General features: G+C 56.6%; 1 protein-coding gene across 4 annotated transcripts in view; it reads left to right on the top strand.

The window, feature by feature from the left end:
* The window catches only part of LOC135326608 (sorting nexin-27), a 40,866-nt gene extending 26,514 nt beyond the window's left edge, over window positions 1-14,352 (top strand). The window contains exons 9-13 of one of the 4 annotated variants that reach the window (XM_064504424.1): window positions 1,879-2,028; window positions 2,468-2,596; window positions 2,883-2,942; window positions 5,384-5,446; window positions 10,003-14,352. In XM_064504424.1, coding sequence (XP_064360494.1) covers window positions 1,879-2,028; window positions 2,468-2,596; window positions 2,883-2,942; window positions 5,384-5,446; window positions 10,003-10,050 — 450 coding nt within the window. In that variant the 3' untranslated portion in view covers window positions 10,051-14,352. Of the gene's footprint in view, window positions 1-1,878; window positions 2,029-2,467; window positions 2,716-2,882; window positions 2,943-5,383; window positions 5,447-10,002 lie in introns of those variants that run through there. The other 3 variants (XR_010386915.1, XR_010386914.1, XM_064504425.1) reach the window with 3 other exon arrangements.
* Window positions 14,353-14,704: the final 352 nt, after the last annotated feature.

The raw sequence follows: 14,704 nt of genomic DNA, 5'->3' as shown, positions 1-14,704 counted from the left end.
GTGTTGAAAGATGAGGTGCTTAAAATGTGGTGAAGCAATCCTTCACCTGCTGCCCTTTGGGGACAGGTGTGTGTTTCTTTCCAGTATTTGAGAGGTAAAGGCCTCTTTCTACCTCAGATTGCCCCTCAGATAGTGGTGTTGGACTAGCTGAGAGAGGGATGGGTTCTGGTCCGGCCATAAATCAAGTTGCTGCCCCCTCTGTGCCTTAGTTCCTTTTTTGTCTGGCAGAAATCTTTCCAAATTGCAAGTTTGGCGACAGACCTATGTGTCTGTCTGGTCCGGGGATTTTCTGCCTCTTCTCACTTTGCCCAGCAAGCACTTGGGGGTTTGCTGTGACTCGAGGAGCCTGCCTGGCTTAGACACGGGGGAGTGAAGGGGGTGCCTGGAGTTCATCTGCCAGACGCAACCTTGGCTCGAAGATCAAACAGGGAAAGAATCCGCCCTGTAAATAACGTGCTGGGTTGCTCGGGGCTGCGGGTCCCGAACGGAGGCAGGCTGCCCTCTCCCTGCCTTTCCGCAGCCCCGGCCGCGTCCTCGTGGCCACCTTCTCCTGGCTGCTCTCAAAGAGCAGCTGCTTGGGAGCCCTTTTTGCATCCTGGCGAGACCTTGCTCCAACCCGTTTGACTGTTGCAGGTCCCTGCTCTGGGACTACCTTGGGGAGGACCCCAGAAGGGTCACCTGAAGTGCTAAGCTGAGACTGTGCTCTAATAACCTCTTAATTATTAACTAATGACAGGGATCAGTAAATAGACCCTTCCTCATGTGGATTATCCCATGACCCTTTTGTTCCTGCACATACCGGCTTTCTAATGACAAAATAAAGATTTGAATCGTTGAAAAGGCCTCGTCAGCGTATTGCAGGTGCAGTAGGGCCCCAGCGTAGTGGGGGTGTCAAGAACACAGTGTTTGTTGCCCAAAGAGCATGTGAAGTCAAAGCACACAATCTCCAGGAGAACAGTGCTTTGCTGAGACCGCTCACATCAGGCCTTCCGATAAGCAGCATCTCCCAGATGCAGAAACGATGTAAAATCAGCTTCTTTTGAACAAATACAGAGGCCAAACTGTGTCGCCCTGCCTGGCCCGGGCAGCGGTGCTCTTGCAAACCGCCGGCAGGCTCTGGGGCACTGGGCTTTTGGGAAACCACTGGCTTCTCCCACGCCCCGAGCTGTGACTCTGAACTCCCGGAGCTGGTTTTGCGCTGCATCGCTTTCTCTTTCGGCTTCTCTGGTGTCCTCACAATGCTGCTTTGTCCGGGTTCCCAGCGCTGCTGGAGAATGATTTTGTTTACATTTACAAAGAAATAGTCAAAATGCCTCCTTAGACCTTTCTGCTAGTTACAGCATTTGCAACTAAGGACTGTAAGAAATCCTGATCCTACAGCAACTTGACAGCCTTTTTTTTTTTCTTTTCTTTTTTTTCATTCATCTAACTTTCAACCTGTAGCTACAGGAGGTTCAGAGTTGTTTGAAAACCCAGGCTGACGCTGTCCTTACTTCACCCTGTTGCCAGTCTCCTCTTCTTCCTGAGGCCCCAGGCCCCTGGATCTTGCTTTGGGCTTGCTCCAGACCCTCAGCAATGCTTGGGCACACTGTGGCTTTTTAAGCTCTGTCTGACTCCACGCGTCCTAAAGAGATCACGTGGGCAGGTTAATAAAAAATAAAAAAATACTAAAAAATAAAACCCCACAGCCCTGCTGGCTATGGTTGTGCAGTCCTTTCCCCTCGCTTGGAGGGGATCTAGCCTCCCTGAATTTGGGTGTAGTCAGGGGTTTCAGAGGGGGTTGTTAGCACGAGGGTGTTGTGACAGTTGTGGGGGGAGCAGGAAGATGTAGGGGTCTCCTTCCCTTCATTCGAACAGTGTACGGTTTTCTCCCCGCAGTATTTAAACATGCTGCGGACGTGCGAGGGTTACAACGAGATCATCTTCCCCCATTGCTCCTGTGACTCCCGGCGGAAGGGCCATGTGATCACAGCTATCAGCATTAAGCACTTTAAACTCCACGCCTGCACAGAGGAGGGCCAGCTGGAGGTAAGGGCCGCACGCGGGCCAGGTTTCTGCCAGGCCAGGCTTATGCCGCACCGTTTCTGCTACGGCCTCCCGGGGAGCTGAGCTCAGCCCCTGGCTTCCGCCTCGGCTTTGGTGTAGGAAGCGGGAGCGCACCAGCTCCGTGTCCCCAAAGCGCTGGGACTCGTGACTGCTGCTGAGAGGCCTCTGAAGACTTTTTGGCCCTGCTTGGTGGTGCAGGGGGTTATCTGGTTGCTTTGTGGGTGTTGGCATGGCCTCCAGCACTTCCACTGCTGCTTCCTCAGCTCAGACCTGTCTCTGCAGCGAGACTGTCTGAAGCGTCCCGATTCCCCCTTCACGTGACTTTGCTTTTGCCGTCTTCCATTCCCGATCTGCCTTAAACCGCCCCTTCCTTGGTGACCGCTGGCCCCGGACTCTGACCTGGGCTTTGATGTTTCTCTAGAACCAGGTAATAGCATTCGAATGGGACGAAATGCAGCGGTGGGACACGGACGAAGAGGGAATGGCGTTCTGCTTTGAATACGCACGAGGAGAGAAGAAACCTCGATGGGTTAAAATCTTCACCCCGTATGTAAGTGCCCCTGTTATCTGCGTTTTCACTAAAGAGAGGCTACAGCCTGCTTATTTTCCTTCTAGAAACTGGAGTGAGAGTCCCACGCTCCAGTTCTAAGTCCGAGAGGAGATTAAGAGGTAGGTGGCCACCAGGAGGAGCCAGCAGTACGGGAAGCCTCGTCCGGCTCCGGCAGCAGCGTAGGCAGGGCTAACGGTGCCGGACTCCCGTCCGGCTGGAAGCGGAGGCAGTTGGCTGGGACTGCTCGCTGCTGTTGCTCTAAGAGATGGCTGCTTTCTCTTCGCAGTTCAACTACATGCACGAGTGCTTCGAACGGGTTTTCTGCGAGCTCAAGTGGAGGAAGGAGGTAAGAACCCGTAACTGCAGGGAAGCGGCTTCACCTTTTGCGATAGGCTTTCTACTGGCGAGCGTTCCCGCTTAGCCTTAACAGCGGCTTGCTGCCCAAACAGGAAAACTGGTGTGGGGAGGGTTGTCGAACACCTAGAGCAGTGATATTGGGTCTCCTGGGAGCGCAGCGCGTTAGACCAGCGGGCTGTCAAAGGTCTGGGCTCTGTCTGTACGTGGACAGTGTTTCATGCTGCGGTTAGAGCAAGGAGTTCCCAGGCTTGGACTGTTGCTGCCGTTGCAGGAGAGCCTTGTGCAGGTGTGACTGACCAGGATAACCAGTTCCCAGGCTGTGTGACTGCGGCCAGTCGCTCCCTGGTGTCTTCTGTTGAATGCAGATGGCAAAACGTCTGTCTTCCAGAGGGATTACACAGATTGCTGAATTATTCAGAAAGGGCTGTGAGAGCCTCCAGCAAAAAAGCCTCTGAGAAGTGCAGAGAGGGTTTTAGTTTTTCTCTGAACGCCAGCCTGAGATGCCTGCTCGGTCCTCTGCTGTCAAAGCTGTTGAGAGAGGCGTTGCCCCATTTAGACCCAGCTCTGGGTGTGCTGGGCTCCTGCCCTGGCTGGGGAGATGTAAACAAGCCAGTCACCCTGTGTGCTTCATCCCCTGCTGCTGCTTCATCTGGGTCCTCTCCTCCCACTTGAGGGAGACACTTTATCACCTCGTGTCCATCTGCCAGCCTCTCCGTGTTGCCCCATTGCATTGCCCCACATCTGTCATCCCAAGGGCCTGCTCCCCTCTGCTTAGCTCGTGTGGAGGAGGCAGGAGAGAGTTGGAAAAGCCACGTGCAGGGCTTAGCCAGCTCCGGGGTGCTCTGGCCTGGCGTTAGCCACGCGTGCGGCTACTGGAGCACAGTGCTGTGTTAGGGACGGGTTGCCCCTGCCTCTCTGCTGCCCCAGAGATGTTGCCCTCCCTCGAGGGATGAGAGAGAAGCAACTGTTGGAGGTTGGATCCTCTCTCTTTGCCCTTGATCTGGTCAGTGCCGTTGGCATCAGTACTCCTGTTTCTGCTGATGGCTTGTTTCTGCCAGCTGTTGGATTTGGGGACCTAAACCAGAGAGTAACTGCAGCAAGTCTGAAACAGTGATCCAGGACAGTCTGCCCTGGAGCTGCCTGATCTTGGAGGCTCCTAGGTGGAAATGATGCCTCCCTTTTTCTTTACCTGGAAGTTTCCTATCTGCTGTGCCTTGGCCTGGGGCGGGGGTGTTGATGCTCACCACCCACCCGGCTGGGAGCTAGGTTGGCTCTGTGCTGGGGTGCAGGAGGTCTGTCCAAGGCGTGCAGACCGCGCAGGTTCAGGTGCGAAGCCGCAGCAGCCACGTTCACTGGAGGATGTAGCAGTGGGATGGAGGAGTCCAAACCCCAAGGAGTTTTCCAGGAGATGAGAAAAACGGATTCGTGGCCTGCCTTAGCTTGAGGGGTTGAAGTTGGACCTCCTGCAGGCGACTGGACACCCGGCTGCAGGCAGGGATGAGCAAACCTCCTGGTGCCGTGCTGTGCTCTGGAGTCTGGGGAGTCCCAGGAGCAGCCCTCTCTTCTGGTGACTCCGGATGATCACGGGAGCAGGGGTCAGGGGTCCCTCCAGAGTCAGGACCTCCTTCGTCCTGGCCCCGAGGCTTGCAGAAGGAAGGCAGAGAGGCTCGATAGCGCGTGGTTCACAGTTTGGCTTTGTAAAGCACTGAAAGCTCCCCGCGCACCGTGTACGGAGCTGAGGAACTTGGCTCGGAAGTTCGTGTTCCTGCTGGGCATAACATCGCTGTCCTGTGCAGGAAAAAAGTCTTTTCCTGGGTCTCGTTTTGGGTTGTGGGGCAGAAGCTGCTCAAGTGGGTTGCCTGGCTAATCCTCTGAATACCAGCTCCCTGTATCCACAGTGGATGTTGCTGGGCAGACGGGCAGGCTCGGATGCACGGCTCCCCCGGGGTCCGGGTGCGCGCTGGGGTAGGACCGCGGCAGCTCAGGGCTCCGCGTGCCCAACCGCAGAGCTGTCCTGGTTGCATGATGAGGGGGGAGACGTCGGTCTGCGTATGTGGCTGGCCAGCACCGTCCTTTTCGGCCTGTTCCTCGGCAGCACGAATCTGCTGAGGCCTCGTTAACGCTGTTGCTTTATGGGCTGTCTGTGAGCTCCTCCTGCCCTGGAGCCGGAGCGGTGTGAGCTGTGCGCTTCTGCATGGGCAGTCGTCGTCCGTGGGGCCTTGTCCTGACCGTGCGATTTGGTGATGGAGCAGGAGATGGGTTGGTTTATGTAGTGCGAGGACAGACCCCCTGAGGTCTGCAGAGCACCCCGCATCCCGACCCGATGCTCTTCCCGGCTGCTCTAACAGCAGCTGTTCAGTCTCCTCCCATCCCCCCCCGGGCTCTGCTTTTTATTTATATCCTTTTTTTATTTTTTTTTCCCTTGTAAAGGTGGAGGAGGAAGCAACAGACAAGGATAACAAGAACTGCAGTAAAGACAATATGTGCAGCAAGGTAATTGGGCTGAAAACAAACAGCATCTGTGCTCTCTGAGCCAGCCTGGCTGCTGCGCTGCGGATGTAGTGTCTCTCCTGCTTCTCTGCTCCAGTTCCTGTTAGTGTAGAACAGTGTCCTTTAATAGTGGCTTCTCCTTCTTGAAGGGAACCCGCAAAATAAAATATCCTACTGCTGCTTTTGATGGGATGAGAGAGGGCTTTGCCCTTAAAGGCCTCTCTGCTGACACTAGAAATATTTGGTCCTGACTTGCCTGTCTCCTGGACTCTGCCAATGTTTGGATGACCCAGAATATGATGCTACAACTGATGGTTAAGATCTGAGCTGCGGCTCCCTTCGCCTCCCCACGTGAGAGGGCAGGGGCGCGCAGCTGCAAAGGGGACAAACGCTTTGGCTCTGCACTTCCTTTAAAGGACCAAAGACTTAATCCTGGAAGCTGCAGGCTGGTGGTGTGTGGTGTTTCTGTTTTGTTTTTCTGCAGTGGTGGAGCAAAGACCTTTAGGGATTGACAAATGCCATTCTCAGCGCTACTATAATAGCGGGGAGCAAAAACCCTTGTGTCGTAGCAGTTCATAAACGCACCTCTCTCCTCATGCTGCTCTCTGCCCGTCCATTTTCGCATTAAATCGGGGCAGGTTTCAAAGCTAAAAATTTCCAGTTGCTTCGAGATGCACCACGAAACATCCATGAATGTCGTCGGCCTGTCTCTAGGATATTTTCTTGTAGGCTTTTATGCCAGCACCTATGCTGTAGCGTACACATGGACGTGACCTGCAGAGAGTCATCTAATGCTCTAATGCACTAACGTAGTGTTGTATGCCAAGAGCTGTAATCTCTGCAGATGCCTCTCTGCGAGTCAAAGGCTTGTAGCTTCCACTGCGGGGATTCGAAACTGCTCTTGTGTGACTGCGTGCACATCGCTTTGCTGTTCTCCCACTTGAATTTTTAGCTCTTTGCTCAGGCCTCTGAAATAGCTGCAGGTTATTTAACTTGTGAATAATAAAGCCCAGTTGTGTTTAGTGAGGCAGAAAGTTAACAGTGGTGCTGGTAGGTGCTTCTCCTGGCTAGGAGTTACTGAGTATGGTGTAGTCTCGGCTAGAAAGCGTTGGACATCAAACAGGGTAAGAACCCCTTTTTGACCGAACAGAAGCTGCAGTAGACCGTGCAGGATGTGTCACCCGTCCAGAAAAGAGCAAACTGGGCTGTGCAATGAAACACGGCGGGTAGAGCCTCCCTCCCAGCGAAATATTCCTCTGCCAGACACCTTCTGCACAGTGATGCTCCCCAGGGTAACCGCTGTGGTCCCAAAACACTGAGTATGTGTCGCGTGGGTGGTACCAGAGGTGGAATAGGCAGCGCTTGTGTGCACACCTTCATACATGCTCCCGTGTTGTCCTGTCAAACTTCAAAGCAGACGTTGGATGATTCCTTTCCTACGAGGCCTGGAGACACCAAGAGGGGGTTGCGTGGAGGTTGGGAACCAGTCTCTGAGCTCAGGTGGCCTTTGAATGAGGCCTGCGGTGGGGCAAAGGCCGCAAGGAGCAGCCTCTGCGATGACTTACCCCCCTCCCGATGCTGGGGCAGGCGAGGGGCCGTTTATGCCTCGCTCCAGCCATAGCGCAGACCGAACCGCGCGGAGCGGTCGGAGCCGACCGGCCGCAACCTCTGCGCCGGCCCGGCTCCCGCTGCAGCAGGAACCCGCTGTGGCTTGGGCTGGGCTTGGTTCTGCTTCCTGCCGTGGCTGTTTCTCGAGGAGGGACTAGAAGCTTTTGCTGAGCATCGCATCTCCCCCGTGGCCTGTGACGTCTCTTCCTGGGGCCTTGAGTGAGGGGTGTTTCAGTAATGGATTTGTAAATGGAAGCCAGGGGAATTGCTTTTCCTCCCTTCTTAAATTGTTTTTTCCTCGGTGCTAAACATCCCATTACTTCCCTGCCAGGGAAATAGATTTTTCTCCCATTCGATTGATGTAAGTCTGCATGATTTTGCTTGGTGTAATGAGAGAGGCCCTCGGCTTCGGCTCCTGAGCTCTGGGTCGGTGTCACCGCCGCAGCTCGCAGCACCCCAAAATTCAGCAGTCGCTGTCGTGGCTCCCTTCTCCCTTCAGGGCACGGTGCCTCCCCGAGCGGCTGGCGAGCTTTTCCCACCGATCCTGGCAAGAGCACCAGGGGAGGAAGGTTAATTCCAGATCTCGAGCATTTCTGACCAGTCACTTAGTAATTTTCTCTCCCCGGTGTAAAATAAAAAGATTGATGGAACTTGGCAGATACTTCACAGATATATTTAGTGCTCTGTAAACTGCTGACTTGCCTCCCAAACCGCAGATGCTGGCTGATAACGCTGGGCGCGCTCAGGAAGAGCGGCTCCGAGGCTGCGCTCGTCCGTTAGCGCTGCGGAGAAGCGAGACCCCGGCTCGTCGCGGCCCCCTCGTCTCGGGCCGGGCACCAAGGGGACGCGGTGGCTCCCGTTGGGCGCAGGGAAACCCCCTCCGAGGGCAGAGGCTGGCCAGAAAGGTTGAGGTAGACGCAGTTTGGCGATAAGCCTCGCTTGCTGCAGGTAACGAGCTCCGTTTGGGGACAGCGGGATGCCTTGAGCGTGAGCAGCCTGAACCCCGTGGGTGAAGCTGAGGAATGGAGACCGTGCCACGGGGCAGAGCCACGGGGACTGGGCGAAAGAAGGGCCTCCGCTTTTGCTGCTGAAGGCGGCATTTGGGATTTAGCAGTTGGCTCTTGCTCCAACCTCAGCTTTTTGCCGCAGGGAGCGCAGAAAGGAGCGTGCGGGTGACGCCGGTTGCGCAAAGCTGTGCTGCTCCACGTGCACCTTCCGCTTTGCCTAAAAAACCTCTCAAGGCAAGAGGTTTTAGCCGTTTTCCCAGAAGAGCCCTGGGTTTCTACCTCAAGGAAGATCGGTTCGATTAATGCCTCCCACGGTGCCCCGAGCGTAATCCCTGCGTAAATCACAGGTCGAAGCCTGCTCTGCTCGGGGCCTGGCTGGTGGGATGTGGGTTGACCTCTCCCCATGCCGATGCTACCGGCGGTCAAGCCGCCGCAGGCTGGGTCCAAGGGGAAAAGCTCCGTACTCCTTTCGCGCCAGCAGAGCTGCTCAGCTTGGGTTAGCTCTTAGGAAAATGGAGAAAGCCTTGCAATGGTAATTTGGGTTATTTGCAGCCTCTGGCCTTTTCTTGGAGGGAGGGATGCTTGCGGAGCTGGGAGAGAACCGGGCTTCCTGGGAGGGCGTCCGTGCAATTCCCAGAGTCGCTCCTGGCCTCCTTCGTGCCCTGTTTTAATCTCGGCCTTCGGGCTGAGCCGGTTCCCTGCAGGGCATTGCCTGCTTCCTCATCTGGCTGTCGCTGCCCCGTGCACGCTGGAGGATTCATTAGTGCTGGAGAAGGAGCACGGATGGGTCAGATCAAGGGCTCTCTAGCAAGCTCCGGAGGCTGGGAATGCGGGAGCCGCGCGCGCTGCATCCGAACCCGCAGCTCATCCTCCCCGCCGTGCTGGGCTGAGCTCGGGTGACCCCCCGCGCACGTTGCCTTCTCGACAGCACCACGTTCAAGGCAAAAACGTGCGATTTCGGCAAGCTGGAGCGGGTGACTGGCGCTGACCTTGTGGCAGCTGTGAGTTGGGACCCGTGGGGGGACCGCGAGGCCTGACGAGTGCCCTGGCTGCGTCAGTCCCAGCCCAGTGGTGGTGGCATCTGCTGGGACCTGGCCGCTTCGGTGCTGGCTAGATAAAGCGGTGGCTGGGAAGCCGGAGGAGGAGAGCACAGCCCCAAACGCTGCGTGGAGCCTGGCGTGATGCAGGGGAGCAGAGCAGGCTGCTTTGTTTCGTTGTGGGGCTGGTTGGTGCCAAAACACTGAAGGTCGCACCCAAAAAGCGTGGGTAGATGGGAGCAGGGCTGGCTGCGGATTTCCGCCAAGGTGGTGGAGATGGAGCCCACCTCGAGGACGTGGGAGCACGTGGCTGTCGTGTGCTGGTGGGGCGTGCAGGACGCGGTAGGATGGTCCCTCACCTCCTGAGATCTCGGTGCAGCTGGATCTGAGCTGAAAAAGCCCTGTTCCCCCCACCCCCAAAAAAAAAGAGGGCAGCCAAATCGTCCCAGCTCGGCTTGACCTGGTGGGTGGCTCTCCTGAGCCGCCCTCGTGATGCTCGTTTTCTCGGGGCCTGCTCCGTACGCCGGGCTGTGGCAGATCTCGGTCTCGAAACGGTGGTATAAACCCGGTCTCCTTTCCAGCCTGCCGCTGGAAGACCTGGCTGTCCCCAGCTGTCCCCAGCTGTCCCCGAGCGCAACCGGCCACCAGGAGCGCGGAGCAAGCGGGGTTACGGGGCAGGAGCCCTGGGGCCACGCGCCGGTCCTGGGAGGGCTGCTTGGCCCCTGAGCACCGCTTTGGGGTGAAATCCTGCAAAACCAGAGGCAGCTCGGAGGACGCTGGCTGCTGCGGGGGGGCTGCGAGGCCGTTCCCACGCGAGGGCACGGAGTTTAGCTTGGCAGCAAAGCCGAAACCGGCAGCTCTTCCTGGGTGACGTCGTGCTTTTAATGTCCTTTTTCTTCTCTTTCAGAATATCTTTCAGATGGTCAGGTCACACCAGAGGGACGCGGCCACTTAGCCCCTCGTCACGGAAGAACGTAACCCCCCTGGCCCCCCAAATTAACACTTAAAATTGTCATTGTATTAAAGCCCTTAAACTAAATATTATTAATAATAATACCATTTGTGAAACTTCATGTTTATGGAATTAAGCAAGTAGGCAAATGGCAGGTTCAGCAGAGAAAAGAAGGGAAAAACAGTGTTCGATGACAGACGAAATCCACCCGAGGGTGTTTTGTCTCCTCTTTCCTTTCCACTTGGGTCCTATATTAGAAGACGGACTGTACTTATATTTTTTACAACTGGAAATAGAAATGTCATCCATTTGCACTGTTCAGACATATATATGTATGTATGTAAAGGAAAAAAAAAAGCCCCCAAGAAGCTATATATACAAATACCATGCACGTATATACATATATATATTTCTTTTAAAATTTCATATCAGTGGCAGTACCTTTTTTAAGCTTGCGTTTTTACACGCATCTGTCCTTTGAACCCGTTGTGTTTTTTTTAAGAACTAACTTTAGAGAAAAAAAAAAAGAAAAAAGAAAAAAAAAAGCAACTTTACAGGGAAATACCTCTCCTGGCAAAAGGACCTCTACACGTTTACAAGCTTCTGCCTTTTTTTTTCTTTTTTCTTTTTTTTTTCCTGGATTTTTTGGAGGTTTTTGTGGTTTGGTTTGGGGTTTTATAACACGGACTTTTAAGCGAGCGTGGGGAGCGTCCGGCTCCGGGAGCCAGAGCAGGGTCAGCGCCAGGGGAGCGCAGCTGGCTTGGCCGAGGTCGGATATCGCGGATTGCCGGTCTGGGTTGGACCTGGAGCATGTTGAGAGTCGGGAAAGACCCTCCTGGTCTGTTCTGCACTTTGCTACCAGGAGTGAAATTCTGGGCCAAAAAACCCGGCCTGGCCTGGTTCTGGCCCGTGTATCTCTGTTCCTGGCCCGTATATCTCAGTTCCTGACTCCTTGGTGGGGTTTCCACCCCGCGAGGGTCTCGCTCTGCCGAAGAGCCACCCTACGAGGGGGAAAACCCTCAAATCCCCTCGCTTTGAGGGTTGGAACCGTTCGGGCCGCCGGCGCTGGGCAGGGTGACGGCGACGCGCGCGCTCTGGCTTTTCGCCTGCCTTTTAAAGCTCGGGGGCAACGGGGCCGGATCCCGGCGTTAGCCCGGGCTGCTGCGACTTGCTGCTGCTCTTCCCCCATCCCATCCCGTCCCGTCCCGTCCCTCTGTGCCGTTTGGGAGAGGCGCTGGATGCAGCTTCCCGGGATTGGAGGTGGGTTTGCGCGGTCCACGCGGCTCGGCACGTCCGTCTGTGCCCCTCGGGAAGCGTCGCTGTCCCCTCGCGTCCTGCCCCGCGCCGCCAGCGAGAGCGGCCCGCTTGGACCCCGATGAAGCAGAGCTGGGCGCGATGGTGGTGTGAGACCCCCCGGGCTTTTTCGGTCGCTCCAGGAGTCAGAAACAGCCGGCTTCAGCCAAGGTGGCAAGCGATGCTGCCCTGAGGGAACCGCGACCATCTCTGGCAAGGGGCTCAAGCAGCTGAGCAGAGCGAGCAAGAAGAAATAAGGTAGAAATGAGGTAGAAATCCAGTTTATCTTCTCTTGAATGAGCTTCGGGGGCTTTTTGCCGAGCTCAGGCTGCCGTTTGCACCTCTCGCCTGCAGGTCCTGGCCTCGGCGAGCCTCTACCTGCCGTGGCCTGGCCGCCCGCGCCGTGGGCTCGCGCCCCGCCAAAGCCCGGCGGTTGAGCTGCTGCCTAACCCTGCGCTTAAAAGCAACCGGTCCCAAATAGCGGCTTTAAGCTGTGCCGGGAGGATGCTGAGCTCTGGGGCACGCAGCGGGCTGGGATGTTTCTTGCTAGAGCCGAGCATCAGCCGCCAGCACTAACGCCCGAGCGTCTGCAAACGCCTCGAGCCGGAGCCTGCGTAAAGCCTCCGCCGTGTCCGCAACCCCTGCTGCGTTTTCTGGCTCAAACGAGCCCCCGGCGATGGTGGTTGGGTTAAGAAAAGCCCCTCCGAGCCGTTTTTGAGGGCTTTGGGGCTCGGCGCTTTTTGGCAGAGCTGAAGCCCGGGCTCAGCGCTGCTCCCCATCGCGTCGCTGCCCTTCGCGTGCTCCCTCGCAAGGTAGTTTATTTCCTTGCGATTTTCCCTCCTGTCCTGCGCCCTTTAGGCTCGGCTCCCTCTCGCCTCGAATCGCTTCCCAGTCTCTTGCACGGGACGCCGGAACCGCAGGGAGCTCCGGCGAAGGCCGCGGCTTGCGTTCCCGACGCTGGATGCGCCCGGGGCAGCGGTTTCTCCCGACACTACAGGCTTGTGGCTTTGTAGCTCCCCGAGGTACCCTGCAGTTTTGTGCAGCTTTCTGAATGTTTGAGCCGTGCTGATCCCGCTGCTTCGCCCGCCACGACGAACAAAACGTGGATAGGGAACAGGCGGGCGCCGGTGGTGAACAATCGGAGCAGCGTGTGTACGTGTGTGTGTACCTACAGCCAGCGCAGTTTGGATGGGAGAGGCAGGCGACGCCGAGCTGCAACCACGCGAAACGTTTCCAAAAGCGCCTTTGCTCAGTGCTTTCCCCTCTCTGGCTTTGGGTTTCGGGAGCGAGGGGGGTGATTTCACGGCACGGATGGGGTGCGAGTCCCTTTTACCCGTTTTTTGGGAGAGGCTGAGAAAAGCCGCGCTGCCAGCACCGGTCTCCGCCGCCGCCGCGGTGCCGGGAGCCGGGCGAGCTCATCTGATGAGCCTTGCCGGCCTTTTTCCTCGTCTCCCTTTTCCCCAAGGAAATCCCTTTCCGCATCCATCCCGCCCTCCGAGCTCCTGTCGGGATGCTCACGTGTCTCCCGCTCGGATCGGGGCAGCGCCGGGGCCTGGAGGAGCCGCGGGAGGGGCCCAGGCGTCCTGGCACGCTCTCCCTGGCGGGCGTCCAACGCAGGCAGAGTTTAGCGGCCTGACCCGAGCCCTGGTTTCTCTCCAAGGCTGCCGGGGGAGATTAAGGAATAAGGAAAAGGCGACTTAAAATCCCGGGCGACTTAAAATCCCGGGCGGATGCTGCCCCGTAAACGGCCCCTTGCCGAAGCGGCTGCCGCGGCGCTCGGTTACTTCCCATCTCCCGACCCTGGAGGGTTTTTAGCATTAAATTCCCGGCTTGGATCGACGCTCCTCCTGGCTCCCTTGCTGTGCGGCAAAGCCCGCAGCCGGGCCGCGGAAGAGAGCAAAAGCGAGGGCCGTAAATGGGGAATTAGCCCGGCGTAATGGGATTTGTGCTCCGCCGGCTCCCGGGCCGTTGTCCTTAGGAGCCCGCGGCTGCTCCCAAACGCCCCCTTTGCGTGCGCTTAAAACGTGGGAAAACAGCTCTGCTCTTCTTCACATCTACAGATGTGCAGGTTTTGGTGGGTTTTCCGTCATTCTCAGCCCCTCCGAAATCGCCCGGCTGGCGGCGGCTCCCGCGGGGTTTCGGCAGTCCCCGGTGCGAAGCGGGTTCGCGTTTTGGTTCCCGATCTTTATAATTTTTTTTTTTCCTCGAGAAAATGGCAACCGAGGGCCGGCACCCGCTGCTTTAGGCCGAGCCTAAGTAGGTCAGGAAGCGCCGCGGAGAGCTGCCGCTGCCGCTTTCCACCGCTGCCCGAATTCGGCGGTTTGGGCGGCCGGGGCGGGGGGGGCCGCATCCCCGCTCCCCCCCCATCCGCCGCAGCAGCCAGCAGCCCCGGGGAGGAGGAGGAGGAGGAGGAGGAGGAGGAGGAAGAGCCGCTCTTCGGCGTCTCTCTGCAGGGGGGGGAGGCCGGTTTCAGCCCTGGGCCGAAGCTCTTGGCTTTTCCCAGCGGGGCCCCGCAGCGGTGGCTCATCCGTGCAATGAAAGCGCCAGTCCTCAGCAATAACCCACCCGTCGGGCCTGGCCGTAGGTGCGGGGGGGGGGGATCCCCGCGGTGGGGACGCGATGGGGACGCGATGGGGACAACCTGCCCGCTGCCAAATTGACAACCCCCTGCAATCCTTTATTTTGGTTTATTTTGAGCCTGTAAGACCCGCCCCCGCCGCCCCGATTTCAACGCCATGCGCATCCTGTTTAATTTATTTGAGAGGACTCTAATTGTGTTTTCACTGCAGTATCTTGTATTTTTTATTTGTGATTCAGAAATGTGAAGAAAATGGGGGGGGGGAGAAAAAACCCACAAAAAAGCCCCCTCCTCCCTCCCTGAACTGCTAACAGTGTTTCATTCCTTGTTCTCTAGAGCTAACCACTGAGATTGTTTGGTAAAGTCACTTAGTGTAATTAATTGTAACATATTCTTTTAAATAAATTGATTTATTGATGAAACTACTAGTAAAACGTGGTACCTTCTCCTTCGCTTCTGCTGGCCGCTGCCCCGGGGCTGGCTGCCCCTCGGACGCCTGGGCCCCTCTCGCCCACCCCCTGCGGGTGTCCGGGTGCCTCGTCCCCTGCCCTGGGGGAGGGGGGGGGGGTCACAAAATCGCCCTCGTAAGTGCTTTAGTGTCTCTTTTCGTCTTTTTTTATTATTATTTATTTATTTAGACAGAAAAAAAGGAGAGAGGAAAAAAAAAAAAAAAGAAAAAATTAAATTATCCAAAGTAACCGCAATAAATAGCAAATAAGTTAAGCGTCGGTGTCTGAACCACAGATGTCGAGTCCCGGGGGTCTGTGTCCCCCCCCCCCCCGCCCC

Source organism: Dromaius novaehollandiae, unplaced genomic scaffold (assembly GCF_036370855.1).
Source record: "Dromaius novaehollandiae isolate bDroNov1 unplaced genomic scaffold, bDroNov1.hap1 HAP1_SCAFFOLD_32, whole genome shotgun sequence".
Taxonomy (NCBI): Eukaryota; Metazoa; Chordata; class Aves; order Casuariiformes; family Dromaiidae; genus Dromaius; species Dromaius novaehollandiae.
This window is presented reverse-complemented; position numbering and strand designations above follow the sequence as displayed.